A 22,588-nucleotide genomic window follows, 5' to 3' on the forward strand; every position below is an offset into this window, starting at 1 on the left:
TGCGAATTGCCTGATTTAGGTTTGAAGCCAAGGAGAGTGGTTTGGGTTATAAATATAGCTGTAGGAGTCATCTGGCTTGAGGTGGCAATTCTAGGAGAGTTTGTAGAGCAAGAAGAGCAATGAGTTATTTATAAATATCATGAGAGTTATTTAGAGTAATAGTCTTTCCATTTTATAGAGGAGATATTGAGAGATTTGGGGGTTTGCCTTCATATCTAAGCAAGAGAAAATGGGACTTGAAGTTAGGTCTTCTAACTTAGTGTTCTTTTTATTATATTGGCCTCAAAACAAAATCACTAATTTAGAGGAAACTTAGGGACAATTTGCTTTAGAATGTCCCAGAGGAGAAATCCAGTTATTGTTATAATTTATCTTTTTGTCTGAATTCTGGAGAAACAGATTTAGCATTTATTTTATCCACATGTCCCTATTATTCTAGTATGAGAGTTTCTATAAACATGTTAGGTCACAAAAAACTTTGATTCTAAGTCCATGGCAGGTTAATGTAAAACTCAACCAATCTCCAATCTATAGATGTTTTTGGAATGATTAGCAAGTAAAGTCTATTAATCTGTGCCCATTAAGAAAGAGCACGGGAACTTTTGGAAACATAAGCAGAGACTGAGTGCCAGGACATTCCCACAGTCACAAAACAAACTTGGCATCATTAGTACCTTGCTTTAATTGTTTGTTTAACCATAGAGAAAAACAACATAGATTTGTAAAATAACAGTATAATGTAAGGGCATTAGTGTTTTCCATGCAGTACATTTTATGTACTGCTTATTAACTGTCATTAACTCACACAGTCATGTTTATCTTTGTTTTCCTTAGAAAATGACATATACAAAGGAAACTGTAAGCAGGTAAGTGTCTTTTTTTCCCTAATTTCATGTTTGGCAACTGAGATATGTCATACCTATTCCAAGACTCACCCCCAATTTAATGGCTCTGTTCTATTTTCTTGCCAGTTCCTGCAGTCACCAGGGCTGTGGCTAAGTCCCAAATTGTTTTCCTCATCTTGAAGCCACTTCCCATTCAAGGCTACCATCACAGTCACTGTGCTTGTTTACTTTCTGAACTTGCCAGGAGGCAGACTTATTCCTTTCTCTTGAGTGAGAAAAATAGACTTCTGGAAATGGAATATGGAATGATCTACTTCAGTTGAGGTTTATGCACTAATAGTAAAAATGTTATAAAATGTTACACCTTAGTGGAGAATAGTTTATTAAATGATGGTTGGTAGTATGGATCACTTTACTGAGAAATGATGATTGTGATCTTGAAATACAGGAATAACATGGAGTGCCTTGGGTGGCTCAGTCAGTTAAGCATCTGACTCTTCATTTTGGTTCATGTCATGATCTCACAGTTCATGGGTTTGAGCCCTACATCAGGCTCTGCACTGACAGTGTGGAGTGTGCTTGGGATTCTCTGTCTCCCTTTCTGTCTGCCCCTCCCCCATTCATATTCTCTCTCTCTCTCTCTCTCTCTCTCTCTCTCTTTCTCTCTTTCTCTCTTTCTCTCCCCCCCCCTCAAAAATAAGTAAACTTAAAAGAAATATAGGAATAACACAACCTTGATGAATCCTGCAGTATTAGGATTCTTGGCTCTATCAGCCTTTAGGTTTAGGATTAAGGTCATTTCTGGGTCCTGAGCAATAGCAGTACAGAGCAGATCATGGAAGTGAGGAATTTAGTGTATAAGGATTAAAGATTTCAATTCTGTCCATACTCAGAGTATCTAGATTATGCCAGTGTAGGAATGATTATATAGAAAAACACCATTAGGGCGGACAATCCAGATCAATGCCTCAAATGAGAGAGGAAGACAGATTGAAAAACCAGTTAGGTGAGTCAGTGCCTGGAGATCCAAGCTGGGCAGCAGAGGCCAGCCCAAAGCATAGTTGGAGTACACATGTGACTTAGTGGGGCATATGTAGGGGTCAGATCAAACATGAGTAAACAGGAGGGAAGGGGACTCTGTGGTCTCACTCATTCATACAACTAATGTTACCACTGGGTCTCTGCTGGGGCCTGGGATGAACACCCACTTAGATGCTGGGCCATGTGTTTTCTTAGGTGTGGGCTTTCACCACTGAGAAGCAGAGCTTGGAAGTTGCTTGTGATTGCCATTGCAACACCCAAGCATGAACTAAGTACTCTGTTGAGTCCCACCAGTCCTAGTAATCTTCATGATTGTAACTAATGAAATGGTGGCACATTTTACACATCTTATATAGTTAAGATGTATGTAAACAGCATAATGCATATGGCACTTAACCTAGAAGAAGCTCTGAAGTTTACTGGGAGGTGGATGTTAGCAAGTTTGTAGCTTGCGGGTTATTATCAAGTGGTGGAAGGAAGCTTACCTGAAATAGGGTGGACAATTGTAACACCATCTGAGAGTGGGTGTGGCTCATGGCACAGGGGTAGCCGGAAGATATGTAAGGTGTGGTGTGTATTCCTGTGTGGCTCACTTCAACTGGCTGCAGCTTTCTTTGGCTTCCTAGCATTTCTCACAATGAAATTATGCATAAATAAAGGAGAAATTTTGTGTTATGCTCATTTCTTACTGTGATAATCACACTGGAACAAATTCATAAATAAGCATCATAGCAGGACTCACTGAATCGTATATTTTTATTGATAAGGCACTGTCTGTTCTACGTATAAGGAACTGAAAATATGATTTACCGTGCTTAGAAAATAACGTATGTACTAAAATAACAATATATGAAAATATAAATGAATATTGAGAAATTTAAAGTTTAAAGTATCTTTCCGATCTAACTAGAACAGATGAGGCTGGGGTGGGGTGAAAAATGCCAACCGTGGTAGTTGCTGAAAGGGGTGACCTGGGGTTAGGTAACACTGGGAGTGAAACCATGGGAGTGGCTGGCCTAAGAATTCACTAAGCCCATCTTTATCCAACTTGAGTTCTTTTCTTTCTTTTTTTTTTTTTTTTTTTTAATATTTATTTATTTTTGAGAGACAGAAACAGAATGTGAGCAGGGAGTCACAGAATCCGAAGCAGGCTCCAGCCTCCAGCTCCAGTCGGAGCTGTCAGCACAGAGCCCAACACGGGGCTTGAACCCACAAACTGCAAGATCATGACCTGAGCTAAAGTTGGATGTTTAAACCACTGAGCCACCCAGGCTCCCCTATCCAACTCGAGTTCTATAGTGATCCATTGTAACCCTTTATGTGTTCTTCAGTTTTCTATATTCAAATTTATTTTTATGATTTTTTTTGAGATTACTCTCGTATTCTCAGTGTTGAGATTCTTGTGTTAGATTTTATTGCTGCTGTAGCAAATGACCACAGACTGGTAGTTTAAAACAACACAAATTTGTCCTACAGTTACATAGCTCAGAAATCTGACGTGGGTCTCAAGATGTTGCCAGGTTTGCATTCCTTTCTGGAAACTGTAGCGGAGAATCTGTTTTTTTTTTTTTTTTTTTTTTTTTTTTTTTTTTTTTTTTTTTGCCTTTTCCAGCTTCTAGAAACCACCCACATTGCTTGGCTCATGACCCCCTTCTATCTTCAAAGCTAGTAATGGCTGGTCAAGTCTTTCTCACATTTCGTCACTCTGACACTTTTCTGCCTCTTCTTCCACATTTAAGGATCCTTATGATTGTGCTGGATCCACCTGGATAAACCTGGCTACACTCCCCATTTTAAGGCCAGCTGATGAGCAACCTTAATTCCAGCTGCTACCTTAATCCTCCTTTGTATGTAATTTAACATACTCACAGGTGCTGGGGATAAGGATGTGGAGGCCACTATTGTTCCTATCACAGTTCTCTGTAATTTAAATTGCTGCTTCTCTGTGAACTCTAACCCACGGGCTGACCTAAGCCTTGCATCAAATACTCTGTTTTGTATCACTTTAAGCTTCTCCTACTATCATCTGTCCGCTGTCTTAAAAAAAAAAAAAAAAGCATTTTTCACCTTACTTAGGACCCTACATCCAATCTTACCTCTTAGACATCTCCCGATCATTGTTTCTCTCTCTCCTGAGTCTTCACCTTCTCCCATTACTAACTCCTTATGAGCATGTAAACATGCTCAAATCTCTCCCATGTTCCCTATTTACAAAAGGCCCTCCTCCAGCACTTGTCTCCATTATAGTTGGATATTTTGAAAGCATCTCCACTTAGCTCCAGTCAATGCTTAACCCCCTACCTTTTGGACTTCCTGTATAGTCTCCATAATCAGTACAAAGCCCCACCTAGGTTATGTGTTCACCAAATAGTTGTTAAACGAATAACTGAGTTTCTGCTCAATTACCCAAGTTTATTATCAGGTCTCTGGTGATATTCTTAATATAAGAGCTGTTCTTTGGGATTTTATTTTGTACATCAATTAACTTACATTTGTAGTTGAGGATGCCTATCATGGATCACAAAACCAAATATACATTTTTTTAAGCAAATGTTTTATTTTATTTGGTACATGTATATCCCTGCTCCATTATCCTCTGTTTTCTCTTATATTTGTTTAGCATTTCATATTTTTGTAATGCTTCTGCATATAATATTTCATTTAGTTTTCACCAATACCTTTGAGAAATAGGTAGGGTAGGGAAGTATTCCAGTTTTGGAGATTAAGTTCTTGAGGCCCAGAGCAACTGAGATATTTTTCTAAGGTGTACACAAAGTTAATGATACTTCTGGGACCAGCACCAAGGATTCCTGGCTCTGTGCCTTGAGTTCTTTTGTGTTATGTTCTGATCACAGTTAACAGATTCAAGGGCAGAGCAGAGTATAGAGAATTGTCAAGGGGAGTAGTAATCTAGATGTGAAATTACGCTTATGCTCCGTGTGGCTGTGCTATCTTTTGATACAGTCTCACCTGAATTCTGAGAGAATTAGGCAGTAGCGGTGAAGTAATAAATTATGTGCTGGCTGAGCTGAGGAGATGAAAATGTAGGAGGTTGTTTGTTGCTGGTATGAAGCTAAAGGTCTTAGCTGAACAACCTCAAATTTGTGGTTCGGCCTAGAAATGAACTAGTATTTCTGTCTCCAAACTCAATACAACTCTGTATTCTAGTTCTGTTGTGACATTTTAGGGGATCTCTGCAGGAGGCATACCTAATGAGAACATGTTGAAAAGATTCTTGTTGTTAAGTGTTTGTTTTTTGCTGTTTTCTGAAAGGAGAGTGGGGAAAATGAGGGATTAAGAGTTGGAATGATTTGAATTACTGAGAGTTGCCTACTTACCATCATTAAAATAATGTTAATTTGAATTCAGTAAGTGAAATCTAGTTCTGCTGAAGTAAACAAACTTCTCCATTGTGAATGCTTCCTTAGAGAATTAACTTAAATTTAATTAATTAACTATTTGCTTATTATTTTAGTTGCAGTATTTCTTTTTAAATTTAAATTAAAAAATTTTTTTAATTAAAGTATAGTTGACATACAACTTCTTGTCATTCAACATAACATAGTCATTCAACAATTATATAATCACAAAATGCTTACCACCATAAGTGTAGTTACCATCTGTCACCATACAAGGTTATTATTATATTATTGACTGTATTTCCTATGCTTCATCCTTATCCCTGTAGCTTATTATTTATCAAATGTGATTTGGTGTGGGGGACAATTTGACTGACACCATGTGAGGTCTGGTTTCTTGGCCACGCCATCCCAACTTCCAGTTCTAGTTACTGTGCTGTGCTTTGGCCCCTCTGTCTTGCTTTGACCTCTTTGTTCTCATAGCTGGTTCCTCTCCATAGCTCTCCAACTTTGACTGGGTTTCCTTTCCTCTTTCTGGGACCTCACACACTGTGACCTTTAGGTCATTAAGTTTATGTAAGCTGTTATCATTACAACCATGTTGTTTGCCCTTCTAGTCAATATGGCTCACGTAAAGGCCATATTGTGAGGAATTAAGATGAGTGAGAGTGAGGTTTCTTAATCAAATGGACCTGTTTTACATCGTAGCTTCTCTATTGTCTAACTGTGTGACTCTGAGCAAATTCTTAACCTCTTCTAATATTAGTTTCCTCATAGGTATAAATGGGGATATTAGTATCTTCCTTTTAAGGTTGTTGACACAATTAAGTGAGTTAACCATGATAAAACACTTAACACAATGCATGATTTATGATAAATTTAGTTGTACTCATTCTTTTTTTTTTTTTTTAATTTTTGTTTTATTTTAGAGAGAGAGAGAGCATAAGTGTGGTGAGGAGAGGCAGAGGGAGAGAGACAGAATCTTAAGCAGACTCCATGCTCGGTACAGAGCCTAACCCAGGGCTCAATCCTATGACTCTGGGGTCATGACCTGAGCTGAAATCACGAGTTGAACACTCAACCAACTGAGCCACGCAGGTGCCCCTAGGTGTACTCACTCCTGCTGGTGTTATTATTGAAAAGGGAACTAGATACTGTCAGGAATTTTAAGTATAGCCTTGGGCCATATCAAGTCATTGTGTCATGCAGGAAAAATTGCTTTATTCATTTTTTCATCTATAAAATGAAGGTATTGGCAAGGGGTTCTACTTTGTGGACAACTGATAGGTCCTATTCGGGCTTGATTATGTTAATGTCTGTCTCAAATGCATTTGAATCTTACTTGCTTTTAGCTCTATTCCCTGCAACTTGAGAAGCCTCTTGATGCTTTCTCATCACCCAGGCCCTTTCTCCACTCATCACTCATAATAATGACTTATCCAGATGTCATATTCCTTAGGTTCTTCTAGATGACAGCTCACTGAGAAGCAATTTCCTGCAAATGCACTATAAAATAACCAAAAGTGATAGGTTTAGTGTAATGGTTTAATATGTTATTCTTTCTAGATAGTATTTTAAAAAGCAGAAGAATCTTTATGAGATTTGTAAAAACTCAGTTTCTCAAATTTTCTTTCTTTCTTTTATTTTTTTTAAAGATTTTTTTATTTTTTAAGTAATCTCTACACACACCATGGGGCTCGAACTCACAACCCCAAGCTCAAGAGTCACTCGCTCCACCAACTGAGCCAGCCAGGTGCCCCAGTTTCTCAAATTTTCTACCAAAGCTTGGGAGTTTAGGGAACATTGCCCTAGTTGACTCCCCAACTCCAGTGCCAGTCATGAAATGTCTTTGAAAGATCTTAATATCTTAATACTAACTTTAACTTTATAGTCAACTCCACAATATAGCCGTGTTTGTTTTAATATTAAAATGTTTTGAGTTACACATTAGTTCTTACTTAGTTCCCTACCTGCCTATGCTTCAAGTAAAACTGATGCTTCAGTATGTATATCATGTTTGTCTGGTGGCTTTGAGTAACCCCCTACTCCCGCCCCCCAATGACCTTATTTAGAGCACTAAGACAATCTAAAGGAGTGCTTCTGAAGATGGGAGTCACTGGAACATTGGCAAGTCTGTGAGGGAGACATTTTTGACTGTAATCACATCACTTTAGGAAGCTGACTTTTGTAAAGTTGAAGACAGTTTTCAACTCTTAACAGTAATGTCATCAGCATCCAATAGATATAATCACCATCCAACTCCTTTGTAAAAGTTTAGTGGAACATCCCTTTTCCCTTAGGACATATCCACAAACTTTAAAGTTCTAAAACTTCCTAAAATCACTATACTTTAAATTTTATATTTTGGGGGTATGTGGAAATTTGGACTTGCAGAAACCTATTTTCTTTCCTTTGGAGGAGGGACTTTTCCAATTGTTTCGATTTTTTCTTCTTGTTGCAGAGCATCATGGTTAAAGGATAGCTGGTTACTTGTAGCCTGTTAGCAGTATGACCTATAGCAAGTCATTTCTCTAAGCTTGACTTTCTATAAATAAAAACATTTTATGATTTCTGTGATCCCTCAAATGAGATGAGATTTGTGGGGTTTTTTCCCCCTTAGCAGCAAGTACCCTCCTACCAGTACTATTTGTTAAATTTGTAATCATTTATTTGTTGTCTATTTTCTGTAAGACTATAACTTTAATAGATCATGTTTGTTTTGTCCACACAATATTCCCGATGTCTTGTACACTGCCTGGCTAATAGTATTTTTTTTATTAATTTATCCTAAAAATATCTATTTAGTGCCTACTAAATACTAGATGCCTAGATACTATTTTAGGTTAGAGATAGAGTAAAAATATGAGATTCCTAATCTCAAAGAATTTATATTCTTAACTGCAGTCCTGTTCAATAGAACTTTCTGCGATGAAGGATATGTTCTTTACTGTGCTGCCCAATATGATAGCCATTAGGCACATGTGACTGTGGAACACTTGAAATGTGGCCAGTATGAATGAGGAACAGAATTTTAAACTTTATTTAATTTTAGTTAATTTAAATTACCACATAAGTCCAGTGACTACCATGACAATGCCATTCTAGAGGATTAAGAGATTAGAGACAGAGATAAAGAAGTAGATAAATAAATCAACAAATAATTTCACATAGTGATAATAACTGAGAAGAAATCAAATAGGCTGATAAAATAGTAAGTAGGGAAGTACTTTGTATAGGGTGATTCTACTTGAGTAGAAATCAATACATGTAAGATAAATGAATTATGAAAACTATTATTTCTTAAACCTTGTTAAATCAGTACTTGGGTTTGGAAACACTTGTTTGGAGATCTAGTGAGTTCCTTTTGGGAAAATAAACCCCAAAATATATCCACATGTTTCTATCATTTTTATTAATGTTAAACATTTTTTACCTTAGCCCTGAATTGTCATCTCCAGTTCCTGTTGGTGATGCCCCAACATCAGGAGGTATGTTCTTGTGTATTTATTCACTTTTTAAAAATTATTTGTGGTTTAAGATGATCTTGTAAGCAAGCACATGTTCCACCTCACATTTAAAAAGTACCAGGCTTCTCTCTCCTTATATGTTGTTCAAGAGTCTCAAGAAAAAGTGATTGTGCTTTCATTTATTTTAAGGCATTATGTTGTGGGTACTTAAAGACCTTTAATTATTGAGTATAATAAAAATCAGAAAACTACTTAATACAAACGTATGACCTAAAGAATTACTTTAAGGCAAACACTCTGTAACCACTGCTTATGCCAACAGGTAGAACCTTTCTAGTTCCACCATTTGTCATTTGTCTTCTACGAGTTTCTCTGAGTAAGGATTTTTTTGATTGCATTCTGTGGTGTACTTTAACATGTTTCCTTGATTTTTGTATTTCCTATGAATTGGAAGTTGCTTTCTTTATTTTTAATTTTTTTTAAAAAGCTTTTCCTTATTGCAAATTTCAAACATATACAAAAAAATAGAATAGCACAATGAGGCCAAGCTTCAACAATGATCAATTCCTAGCCAGTGTCCAACCTTCACCCACTTTCCCTATCAGGTAACATTATATTTTTCAGTATCTGTCCCTTTACTAGGTAGCTCCTTAAGGATAAAAATTTTGTCTGTATCCTTAACAAATCTTACATAGTGGCTGACATATAGTAGGTGCTCTTTAAATGCTTGTTGCTTGAATGAATGAGTTGTAATTATTTTCTGTTCTAGGAAGATTCTATGCAAATGTTTCTTAAGGTTAGAATGTACTGAATTTCCAGGATGATAAAGCAAATGACTTACAGGAATGGTTTTGAAGTCAGCTTCGTTATTTCCTGATATGATTCTGACTTAGGGACTACGTTCATGTACATTTTTTTGTTTTTCTACTTAGGTGCTGTTGTCAGTGTTCCATATCCAGGGGTGACCACCTCTGAAGGTATCTCAGAGAGCAGCAAGGAGAGGCCTGGGGAGAGTGTGAGTGATGCTCTGTTTTGTTATTTAGTTTCTAACATGGAGAACAGGGTTAAGAGAGACTTATGTTCCACTGCTAAACTGCACAAAACTTCATGTGGTTTCCTTTATGGAAATGTAGATTCTAAAACCAGTATATTAAAAAGAACCTAAGATTCCTTGGAGATTTGAGTCAATCTGCTTTTGCAAGAGAGAGCTTCAAGTTGTAAATGAAATGACTTGTGCTTGGGGAATTACCATGGTAAACTCATTGTCACTTGTGGGTTTTGTGACATAATTTACTGTCATTTGCCTATGTTCTTCTATTGCCCTGTCTTCTTCAGAGGAAAAGGATGTAGGTTTTATGCAGTTGAAAAATCAAGAAATACCGTGTTTTTTAAACGCATCATTATTAACAGTAACCTGTCCATGAAACAATATTAAGTTTACTTTCTGTAACATTCAGTTTTAAAAAGAAAGTACACAGGCTGCCTAGGAAGATAGAAATATTTTGTTAGAAATTTTGTTAAATATGAATTTTTAAAATTTTGGGGTTCATAAATCTTATATTACTTAATACAGTGCGAACTCTGATTGAACATATTCACTAGAAAGATGCAATTTAGTTACCTTGCACATTTTCTTCCAATTTCAACGTTTTAACTTCTGTGAAATCATGTTACATCAGCCTACTCTGCCTCCCCACCTTCCCTCTCACTGAACAAAGCTGGTAGTAATATTGGACCCCTGGGTTGATTCCTGAGTCAATACATTTACCCTCTGTACAACTTCGTCCAGACTAGATGGTGCTGGGAAATATTGTCATTCAATAAATATTTGTGAATGAATGAATAAAAAGTGATACCATGGATCTGAACTTGAAGCACAATAGTTATGGTTTAGGTATGGGAACATTTATGGAATGAGATAGAATTCCCTATAATAAACATGAAGGAATTGTACATAATTGAATTGTATATAATTGGAACATTAATATCTAAAAGAGAGGATAATTTCAAGCCAATTTATAGAATCAGTAAGAAAACAAAGCAGTATAAAGATACCTAACAAGAATTAGATCCCTGTACCTCTAGTTCAAAATGAAGCTCGAAGTTATTTTTACAGTTCATTTTTTCCTTATTTTCCTAATTTTCCATCTACTGTTTTAGAAACTGTATACCTCATTTCTGTTTTGCTAGTAGTTACCCTATATGTTACTTAATATGTAATATATTATTACATATAATATTTGTAATACATTCTATATAATATATATATATATACTCTATAAATTACCCCATGAATTATAATGTATAATCTAGCAAAATGTAAGTTTTTCAAATCTTAATCCTTATCTTGAGCAATGAGGAACACTAGAACATTGTTACTCAAATAATCCCTTTACTGATTTATATTCCATTTTTAAATATTTTTGTTCTTTCTTTCTCTTTTAGTTTTCTTTTTAATCCCACAAGCTAGACAGTATTATGTTTGTTTCACATAAAATTTGTTTTACACTTACCTGGATGTGTATTATTTTATTTTCATAAAATTCTTTTTGTGCATTAAAAATTTTTTTTAATGTTTATTTATTTTTGAGAGACAGAGAGAGAGAGCAAGAGAGCACACAGCAAGGGTCAGAGAGAGAGGGAGACAGAAGACCCCTGTCAGGCTCTTAGCTATCAGTGGGAAGCCTGATGTGGGGCTTGAATCCACGAACCATGAGATGATGGCCTAAGCTGAAATCAAGAGTCAGATGCTCACCTGACTGAGGGACCCAGGCACCCCTCTTTTTGTGCATTTGAGATCTCCCTTCTAGGATAATTTTCTTTTTGAAATCTATGCTTCTAATAATACCTTAGTGAGAGTCTCTCATTGGTTCCTTTTAAGATTTTGCTTGTCTGAAAATTTCTTTATTATTTCCTTATTGTAGAAAAAAATTTTTTTAAATGTTTATTCATTTTGAGAGAGTGCATGCACATGTGCACACATGGGGAAGGAGCAGAGAGAGAGGGAGAGAGAAGCCCAAGCAGGCTCCATGCTGTCAGCACACAGCCCCATGTGGGGCTCAGTCTCCTGAACTGTGAGGTCATGACCTGAGCTGAAATCAAGAGTTGGATGCTTAACAACTGAGCCATCCAGGTGCCCTGAATCTTTTTTTTTTTCTTATTGAAGTATAGTTGACACACAATATTACTTTAGTTTCAGGTGTATGACATCGTAATTTGATAAGTCTGTACTTATTCTATGCTCACCAGAAGTGTAGCTATATTCTTCACCATTATGTGGGAGTCTTTGATCTGACCTTTCAAAATGTACAGACCTTTAACTTTTTATCCTATCCCTTTTGTGGTATTTAAAACTAAAGTCTAGGTTACAAAGGATCAGCAGATATACTGTGTACTCATGCAACACTGATTCATCTCTCTTGATTTTTCTAACCTGTTTTTCTTGACCTGTTAGGATTTCCTTAACTTTCTTGCAAACCACCTATGCATTAGAAACATTAAAAAATATTTATTCAGCACTTTAGGCTTTCTGTAGCAGCAAGATTACTAAGGATATTTCTTTTATAATAATACTGGGAATGGAAGTTTCTGTCCAAATTTAGCAAGATAAAATTTAATATTGAAAAATGCAAAATTTTGTATAAAATTACATAAGACTAAGAGTTTTTATTGATGTTAGTCTCTATATGAATCAGCAGTATGATGCAGTTACTAGGGGAGAGCTAGTAAAAACTAGTGTAGCTGTACGTTGCATTAATAGAAATATAGAATCTGTTATAATAGGTGGTATCCTATCATGTTTTAATTGATCAGACCTCACTTGTGTATACCACACTCTAAGGAAGATATTAAGAGCCTGAGAAATGTCTGGAGGAGAGGAGCTAAAGGAGTCAGGGAAGTCATGATAGCTGTCTATACTTATTTGAAAGGCTGTCTGGTGACTACAATTTTTATATATGTCCCAGATTACAGAACTGAGATCAGTGGTGGAACTTATAGGAAAATATATTTGGGCTTAATATTAAGAACTTTGGATGGAAGTGGGTGAAATGGGTGACGGGGACAAGATGTATAAATTTCTAGTTATAAAATGAATATGTCATGGGGATGTAAAGTACATAATGTAACTGTAGTTAACAATACTATATTGCTTATTTGAAAGTACTTAGGAGAGTGGATCTTGAAAGTCCTCATCACAAGAAAAAAATTTTCTAACTGTGTATGTGATGGATGTTAACTGGAATTATTGTGATGATCATTTTTTGATACATAAAAATATTGAATCATTACATCGTATACCTGAAAGTAATGTATGTTTGTTATATATCAGTTATACCTTAATAAAAATGCCAAAAAAATATATGTGCCTGATATGTGCCTGTTACTGTTTTAGGAGGCATACTGATAAGTAAACATGCACTATAATCTCTGTATGGTATGCACTATGATAGGGCAAATGCAGAATGAAGTAGAACATTAGGAGCACTGGGTCAGTTTTGAGGGGGCAGTTCTGAGAAATTTTCTGATGGGAGTGAGGTCTGAACTGAGGATGAATAGAACTTACCAGAAGAAGAGAAAGGTGAAGGGTCTTGGCCTGAGGTCTCAAAGAAAGGGAATAACACTGCTTAGGCCTGAGATGAGAGAATTAGGCCATTCTTTGGTCTGTAAGTAGGAATTTAACATGGCTGGAGTAGATAGTGAAAGGGGGAGGGGAGGAAGATGAGGCTGGAAAAGGGAAGCAGGAACCAAGTTGTGAAGGGCAAAGAAGAAAAAAAAATTAAAGAACTTTCCAACCGTGAGAGCTTTTTCATATGAAATGTAATGGTCTGTCTTTGAAAATCATGACTCTTTCTCATCAGAGACATTTATTTTTGTTTTTTTTTTTTTTTTATTAAAAAAAATTTTTTTTTCAACGTTTATTTATTTTTGGGACAGAGAGAGACAGAGCATGAACGGGGGAGGGGCAGAGAGAGGGAGACACAGAATCGGAAACAGGCTCCAGGCTCTGAGCCATCAGCCCAGAGCCTGACGCGGGGCTCGAACTCACGGACCGCGAGATCGTGACCTGGCTGAAGCCGGACGCTTAACCGACTGCGCCACCCAGGCGCCCCTCATCAGAGACATTTAAACTGAAGATGAGCAGCCATTTGTCAGGGATATTGTAGAGAGAATTTCAAGCATCACAAGGGATGGTAGGATCATTGAGGTTCTTTCCTATTCTGAGGTTATGAAGGTCTGATTATATGATCTATCAAGGATAAAAAATGATACACTGAAGCATAGCCTCTGTAGTCTCTTCCTGACTCTGCCATTGGGTTGCTCTGAGCCCTTAGGCTAGCCATTCTTCCATTCCAGCCCCTCTTCTTGTGTATCAAAATGGAGGAACTTGGATGAGCTCAAGTGTATCTGCCATGTAGCAGTTATTACTATAGCATTCTAGTAGCGATATTTTATTTCCCTTATTCTTTTTACATTTATTAACTGGAATTCATCCATAAGAGACTATGTCGACTCTCATTTATTTATTAAATCATCTATTTCTATCAATATGAACTCATGGATATTTATTTTATTCTTTGGATTATAATCAGTTATTTATTTTGTTCAAATTGTTACAGCATTGGCCACTGGAAGACCTGGATATTACTGTTACAGAATACAAAACGTTCATTGATACTGTTTCAGATTCCACACAGCAACTAATCTTTAAGTAATTACCACTTGTCGAGTTTGGTGTAGTATCTAAAAAGAATCTGTACATGAACATAAGAGAAGGGAAGCAAAAATAATATAAAAACAGGGAGGAGGACAAAACATAAGAGACTCTTAAATATGGAGAACAAATTAGAGGGTTACAGGAGGGGCTGTAGGGGAAGATGGGCTAAATGGGTAAGATGCATTAAGGAATCGACTACTGAAATCATTGTACTATATGCTAACTAACTTGGATGTAAATTAAGAAAATAGGGGCGCCTGGGTGGCACAGTCGGTTGAGCGTCCGACTTCAGCCAGGTCACGATCTCGCGGTCTGTGAGTTCGAGCCCCGCGTCAGGCTCTGGGCTGATGGCTCAGAGCCTGGAGCCTGTTTCCGATTCTGTGTCTCCCTCTCTCTCTGCCCCTCCCCAATTCATGCTCTGTCTCTCTCTGTCCCAAAAATAAATAAAAAACGTTGAAAAAAAAAATTAAAAAAAAAAAAAAGAAAATAAATTAAAAAAATAAAAAGTATCTGTACAATTTTGAAAAGGCTATTAATATATTTCCCCCTTCCTGGGGCACCTGGATGGTGCAGTTGGTTAAGTGTCTGACTCTTGATTTTGGCTCAGGTCGTGATCTCACCATTGATGAGATCGAGTCCCACATCGGGTTCTGTGCTGACAGCAGTGCCTGCTTGGGATTCTCTTTCTGTCTCCCTCTGTCCCTACCCCCGAGTGTCCCTCTGCACTCTCTCTTGCATGTACATATGAGCTCTCTCTCTCACAAAATAAACATTCAAAATATATATTATATATATCTGTGTCTATGTCTATGTGTATCTATATTTCTCCCTTCCTTAATACTTTTCTTCATATACTTCAACGAAAACAACATAGTGCTACCAGTTGAATGTAGAAGCAGATATGAGAATCTACTGTCTTCTTATTAAGCCAACCAAATTAAAGAGTATGTAAAAATGTAAACAATGTTACATGTTAATTTTTTATTTTGCAAAATATGTTATTACTTTTTACAATGCAAGGAGTTTATTATTTTTAAATGAATTAACAAATATTTTAAAATTTCTCTTTTATGTTTGTTTGGTAAATATCTATAGAGATAGTCCAAAAAAAACCCAAATGTCTTTGTATTTCTTAATGATTTTTAAGAGTTCGAGGGGTCCTGAGACCAAAAAATTTGAGGACAACTCTTCTAGGCTATTTTTAGATGATAATATTAGTATAGTCAACTCTTTTAACTCACAGATGGTCAACTTTGGTGGTTATCTGGAAATTTTTCCGGTCTTTCCCTGAAGCAGTCTTTGTGTGTTCAAAGGAATGTACAAATGCACAGTAATTTTAATATTAGCCTATGTCTTAAAGTCTACCCAGCTAGTTCCAAAGTCAAACACTATATAAAAGGCCATCATTAGCAGTTTCTTTTGGCACAGTGTCTGATATATAGCAATCAGTAGGTATTTGTTGGTTGCATGAGTAAACATTGACATTTTTTTGCCTTTTCTCTAAAAATCCAGATTAGTAATGAAATTGAGAATGTCATGGAAGAAACCACAAAACCAGCAACTGAGCAGATTGCAGAGTTTAGTATCCACCTTTTGGGAGAGCAATATAGGGAAGAACTACAGGATCCCTCCAACTTTCAGCACCAGCACCTTGTAGAAGAGTTTATTTCAGAGGTGGGTGATTTTTTGGTTTTCTTTCTTCCTCCTTTCCTTTCCTTTCCTTTCCTTTCCTTTCCTTTCCTTTCCTTTCCTTTCCTTTCCTTTCCTTTCCTTTCCTTTCTTTTTTTCCCTTCCTTCCTTCCTTCCTCCCTTCCTCCCTTCCTCCCTCCCTCCCTTTCTCCCTCCCTCCCTCCCTTCCTCCCTCCCTCTCTCCATTCCTCCCTCCCTTCCTCCTTCCCTCCTTCCTTCCTTCCCTTCCCTTCCTTTCATCTTTTTCTTTCTTTCTTTCTTTCTTTCTTTCTTTCCTTCCTTCCTTCCTTCCTTCCTTCCTTCCTTCCTTCCTTCCTTATTTCCTCCCTCCCTCCCTCTCTCCATCCCTCCCTCCCTTCCTCCTTTCCTCCTTCCTTCCTTCTTTCCTCCTTCTTTCCTTCCCTTCCCTTCCTTCCCTTCCTTCCCTTCCCTTCCTTTCATCTTCCTTCTTTCCTTCCTTCCTTCCTTCCTTCCTTCCTTCCTTCCTTCCTTCCTTCCTTCCTTTCAACAAGAAATTTTGCTGGGATTGTAAATTTCCCATATTCACAAGACTGGTTAAAGGTGGGTTAAGGAATCAAACTCTTCTACTTGGTACAGAGGGCTGTAACTTAGCCACTTCTTCAGAAAATTCTGTAAAAAGATCACAGAAAGGTAGATGAGTTATTTAATTGAAGCAAAACCTTTCACACCTTTGCCATCTGCTAACAAATAAATACTATTTCCAAACTTTTGCTGCACAGCCAAAGAAGAGTGTGTTCTGTGGCATGGTTTTAACTTGACAGTATTTGGAGAAATGCGTATCTTTGAGAAACTACATGGATTGTATTGTTTTTCTTGAAGGAACATTAAATTTAATTTCTTTTAATTTCATATTTAATATTCTTTTTCTAAATTAAAAAATTTGAGGCAGTTAACACATGGGTAGTATACAGTACCTAGTCCAAAAGGACAAAACAGTATCCAGTGAAAAGTAAATTTTCCTATCTCTGATCCTTGGTTGGAGGTATTTTTATTTATTTTTTATTTTTTTTAAATGTTTATTTATTTTGGAGAGACAGAGAGAGCATGAGTAGGGGAGAGACAGAGTGAGGGGAGACAGAGGATCCCAAGTGGGCTCCGTGCTGACAGCAGAGAGCCTGATGTGGGGCTTGAACCCACGAACTGTGAGATCATGACCTGTGCTGAAGTTGAACCTTTAACCCACTGAGCCACCCAGGCGCCTTGGTTGGAGGTATTTTTAAAAAGGTCTTTAAAGAATCATACATTAGACTATCCTGCAATTTTACTTTCTGGAAGAATTCTATATAGGACTTGAACTCAAGATTTTTTCAGTTAAAAATGATCCATATTTGGCCCCCTTCTTGTATAGATTTTCTCTTGTGTGGTGAGGCATTCAGTGCCCATCTCCCCTCTCTGTCCATTGACAGGGCACATCATTCCTTCCTGTTTATTTCTTTTCCATTCCCTCTTGATGGGGCTCTCCTTGCCCAAGTTTTCCAATTCCATTACCTTGGACTCATTTCCTTCCCTAGACACTGTGTCTAGATGAGAAAAAGAAATATGCATCTCTCAGCCAAACAGCATCATTGTAGCCATCAGACATGGAGAGTGTAAGCCAGACAATTAATTTTCCTAGCTGTGTGGCCAAGTTGCAAGGCTGTATGGTATGTGGAAGAAATGTCAGTCAGGCTAGTGGCCACCTGGCATCAGATAGTGTCTTGGATCAGCTCTCTGGTTCTCTCTGCTCTTGGAGTAAAGAACCTTAAGAAGCCTGAGTGTTTAGATAAACATTTGCACTGTATGACTGAATATTTATAGGAAGTCTAATAAACATTTTGAAAAACATCTCCAACAGAGACTTTATGAGGTAGATAGCTCTTGGTTTGAGGTGATCTGGGGGGTGATGAATGGTCTAGGCCTACCATGAAATGGTTTCTTCCCTGGCCAATCTGTATAGCCCCATCCCCTTACCTGCAATGAAATGTCTACCACCAGCCACTTCTTTGTGTAAAACAGCAGAGTCAGAGGTTGTGTGTCTGAAAGGTTCTGCCACTGTGTTTACTGCAAATTGAGGGGGCCCCTCTAGCTCTCTCCCTTTAGGACACAGTCACAGGGATTGCTCCTTTAATACTATTTCCTGGGTAATAACACGGGAAGACATACAAGGAAAAAGAAAGCCTGCTTAAAGAGGATTGAGGTTCAGGAGCAATTGCTTTTTTTAAATGAGAAGAGTAAGATAAGCGTGGGATGACACCAAGTATGACATCAGAGAGAAAAAGGTCAGCACAATAGGCTTGGGAGCATAGATACCTGAAGAGAGCCACAGCATCAACACAGTGTCCTTGCATTGTGCCTTATGTTCTGCAAGCTGCTTGGTCTGTTGGCTAACAGCAACCATGAGAGTAAACATCTCCATTTTACACATGAGGCTCAGGAGGCTGAGTAAATTGTTCATGGTCATTTCAACCTCTAGGAGTAGAAGAGAAAATCAGGTCTCCTCCTTCCCTTCAAAGTGTTCCTTCCTTTATACCATGTACATTCCCCTTAATTTTAATTCAGCTGAGAAGTTAAAGTGAGCTTCACGGTTTTCCCAGTCCTGGTCCCAATTCTGTAACATCCTTATCATGAAGCAGGGAGAAGAAGAAGAGGAGAAAGCATGAAATGCATTGGGAAGAATACGGGCTTTGGTGTTAGAAAGATTTTGGGTTGAATAAATTCTGATTTAGTCACATAACCTAATGCACGGCCCTGGGTAAGTTAGTTGATATCTCCGTTTTCTCATCTATAAAACTGGGAAAATAGGTATCTCTTGGCATTATTGCAAGGATTAGAAGTGCTTTTGCAAAGCACCAGGCACATAGAAGTCATTCAGTAGGCTGTACCCATTATTAATCTTGATGTTAATAAAGTGCAGTGATTCAACTGGACACCTGTATGGTAGCTAACCAGATGTGATGAATTAGAATACCTGTATGTGGTTAGACTCAAGAGATGGCAAAGCCCCAAATGAGATGGGCCTAGCGATAATAATAACATACAGTTGTATTGCATTTTTCAGTTAACGGAGTACTTTCAGGTGCATTCATTTTAATCTTATGAAAACTGATATGGTTGGTGGGCAGGGCAGGATTAGTTCTATAAAATAAGGCACTTACTTTGCCAGCAGAAACATTTGAGACTGACTCATTTTCAAATTCCTATCCTGCGGATTCCATCTCTACTTTTATCCCACAAGAATTATGGCACTTCTGTCTTTCCTCTAAGAGAATAAAACAAGGCAAATTATGATAGCCAAAGAGTTACATGGGTTTGGATTCTTTATCCTTAAGGTGTTAAGGTCTTCGGTGAACCATGGTTTTCTTAAAAATCCCATTCTCCCAATTTTATCAAGACTTGGCTTTAAAAGCAAATGCCCAGAGAGAGATGTCTCCAGAATCCATTAATAACTTCCTTCCTTTGTTCTGGTGTTGGTTCCATTGTGACTTTTCTGGTAAGAGTGTCACCTTCTGAAATCTGGGTTAAATGCTCGATGTTGTTAAAATACATATTTATGCATGACCTATTTTTAGATTTTTAGTTCAGTTAGCATTCTTTCCAACCCTCTATTCACTAAGCTTATATTGATTTACACGGCTGGATCTTAAATATCTACTTGCTTCCTGTCAATGTGATGCTCATAAGTTGAGCTTTTGACCAATTAAGTTACCTGGTCACTGCTTCGTAACCTACATCATGACACCCAATCAATAGGGCCTCTCTTCTGGGGACTGAGCTTCAGCTTGTGGACTATTTTCTAATTTTGATTGTGTTCACAATTCCCTCGTGTTGTAGGAACAGGCAACAGATGCCTTCAGAAACTTTACACTGAAAGAAAACGAATACTTCACTGTTTATGAGTGTGTATGCTGCACCAGATTTCTAATCCAAACAATTACCTTTAAAAATGCTATTGTAGCTTTTTTGGGGGGGAAACTAATGCTGTTATCTACATTTCATCCCACAAGGGAAAAAGCAGTGTTTTGCCAACAAGAAGTTGCTTTTCACAGTTTGGAAAGAAATTAATATTAAAGCATATCAAAACCTTAATGTGAAAGAAAAATGTGGCAGTGTTGTGTTAAAAACTATTTTCTAACAAGGTTAATTATTATAGTTTTCTTACGTAACATTCTGTCCACTATGTATCTGTATACATGTACAAGCTTCCACCACTTATAAACAGTGCACTTTATAGTCAGCTCTTAAAGCAGTATTTTATATGTACCTTTTCACATTTCTACATAGCTAAAAATTTTATTTTTATTTTTAACAGGTTGAAAATGCATTTACTGGGTTACCAGGCTATAAGGACATCCGTGTACTTGACTTTAGGTAAGCAGACTCTAAAAATGTACATGTTCAGTAGCACTCTTTATTTCAATGTAATACCTTTTTAGCTCTTTCTCTTATCCCCCATGCTAGACTCAGTATTCTTAGGGTTTGGGGCATTTGGAGGATAGTTGTGGCCCAGCTCTTGGATGTAGGGGAGCATGAGTAGGGGTACTGTGTAACCTCACAGCATAATTAATAGTGCCAACATCTTAAACTTGGCACCCTCTCTTGTCACGACTTCTGTGTTTACTAGCAATAACAGCAAGCATGTACGTGGCATTTACAGTGTGCCAGGCTTCATATCTATATTAACTCATTTATTCCCAATAGCCATGCTATGAGATAGTTATTATTACTCTTCATTGTTTCTAATAAGCACTCCAGAGCACAGGAAATTTCAGTAATTTACCCAAAGATACTCAGGTAGTTGTCTGTGCAAGGGAGAGGGCCATGACCAGTCTCCCCAGTTCAGCCTTCTCACTTTTCACAGAATACTTCCTCCAGTTGTGACCAAAGCCTCTGTGAGAACCTAAGGATGTGAGGTCTTTGAAGACCCCTCTCATGTGACCTAAAAGGCAACATGACCTTGCAGCCAACTTCCCTGGGTTCAAATCCTGCTTTTGGCACTCCTGGCCAGATGATTTTAGATAAATTACCAAGTTTTAATGTCATATTTGTATAAAAAAGATAATTTACTATTAATTCTGCTTTATTAAAAAAACTTTAGAAATACTTTGGGTAAATTATGTAGCTTCTTTGTTCCTCAGTTTCTTTACCTGTAAAATGGGGATTCTAATGGCTCTTAATAATATTAATGAGGATTAAATGAATTAATTTTTGTAAAACACTTAGCACAGTTTTCTGCCACATGGGAAGTTCTGTTAAGTGTCTGTTACATAAAATTAATGAATTTTAAAGGCTATGCAATATCCTGTAGTTTAGTCAGTCCTGACCTTTCCCAATCCCTTAAACCCTTTTCTGTATAACACCTTATTTTCTTTTCATTGATTTTAAACTACAAAACTCATTATCTACCAAAAAAAAGTTTCCTAATTTTGTTAATGCCAACAACTGGAGTCCTCTGCTGATCTACTAAAAAAAAATGCTTATTTAGAAAGAGAAAACCTTATAAGAGTGGTTTAAAAAGTAAGTTTAAAGACAGTAAATATTATTATTTTTAAAATAGAATCTTCTCCCTGCCTTTGTTCACTTCCTTCAATCTACAGACATTTGTCAGCATCTGATACTATATAAGCATTTTGATTTAAGGAAACATTTTAGAGGAAATATATTAAGAACTTGCACTTTGATGAATGATGTGACAATTATAACTGTCTCAAACTCTCCTTAACACTTTGAATTTTTATTTTCAGGTCCCCCAAGGAAAATGGCAGGTAGAGTACTTTTTGGCACTTTTTATACTGTTCACTGGTTGAAAGGCAGTTTAGAAAATATGGTATGTTGTATTTTCAGTGTGGAATAACTTCCAATATTAGTGTCCAATATTCCAATATTAGTGTCAGTATCAGTTTCCATCTCCTTACAGATCAGAGGTTGGCAAACTTTTTCACTTAAGGGTCAGGTAGTAAATATTTTAAGCTTTTCAGGCTATATGTTCTCTGTTGCAACTACTTAACTCAGCCATCAGATGAATGTAGATATCGATAATATACTGACAATGAATGAGTGTGCCTATATTCCAGTAAAACTTAGTTTATGGAAACTGAAATCTGAAGTTCACATGATTTTCACATGTCACAAAATATTCTTGCTTTGATTATTTTAAACTATTTAAAAAAGAAAATTCATTAACTCATGGACACTGGGCTGGATTTAGCTCGCAGGATATAGTTTATATAACCCTCCATACACTGTTGACTCTCAAGTGCTTTAAATGTTGAGCTATACTTAATTAAAATAGGAATAAAAACTGCCATTAATGTAAGCACTTTCAAGTATACTGTCATTCAGTAACATAATCAAGTGTCACTTTAAGTGGCAAATGAATGGGAGAAAGATCATCTCTACAATAGTTCATTTGCAAAACAAAATCCACTCTAGAATTTCTTAGAAAAAGCATAATATAAAAACATAGTCAATACT

General features: G+C 37.0%; 1 protein-coding gene across 1 annotated transcript in view; it reads left to right on the forward strand.

The window, feature by feature from the left end:
• The window catches only part of IMPG2 (interphotoreceptor matrix proteoglycan 2), an 88,157-nt gene that overhangs the window by 15,333 nt on the left and 50,236 nt on the right, over positions 1-22,588 (forward strand). The window contains exons 4-9 of the mRNA XM_047099743.1: positions 835-866; positions 8,684-8,733; positions 9,645-9,727; positions 15,941-16,102; positions 20,427-20,485; positions 21,859-21,879. Of these exons, the coding sequence (XP_046955699.1) occupies positions 835-866; positions 8,684-8,733; positions 9,645-9,727; positions 15,941-16,102; positions 20,427-20,485; positions 21,859-21,879 (407 nt within the window). The remainder of the gene's footprint in view (positions 1-834; positions 867-8,683; positions 8,734-9,644; positions 9,728-15,940; positions 16,103-20,426; positions 20,486-21,858; positions 21,880-22,588) is intronic.

The sequence above is a fragment of the Lynx rufus genome, unplaced genomic scaffold (genome assembly GCF_022079265.1).
Source record: "Lynx rufus isolate CCGP_SWC_20201006 ecotype Redwood Valley unplaced genomic scaffold, mLynRuf1.p SCAF_5, whole genome shotgun sequence".
In the NCBI taxonomy this organism is placed as follows: Eukaryota; Metazoa; Chordata; class Mammalia; order Carnivora; family Felidae; genus Lynx; species Lynx rufus.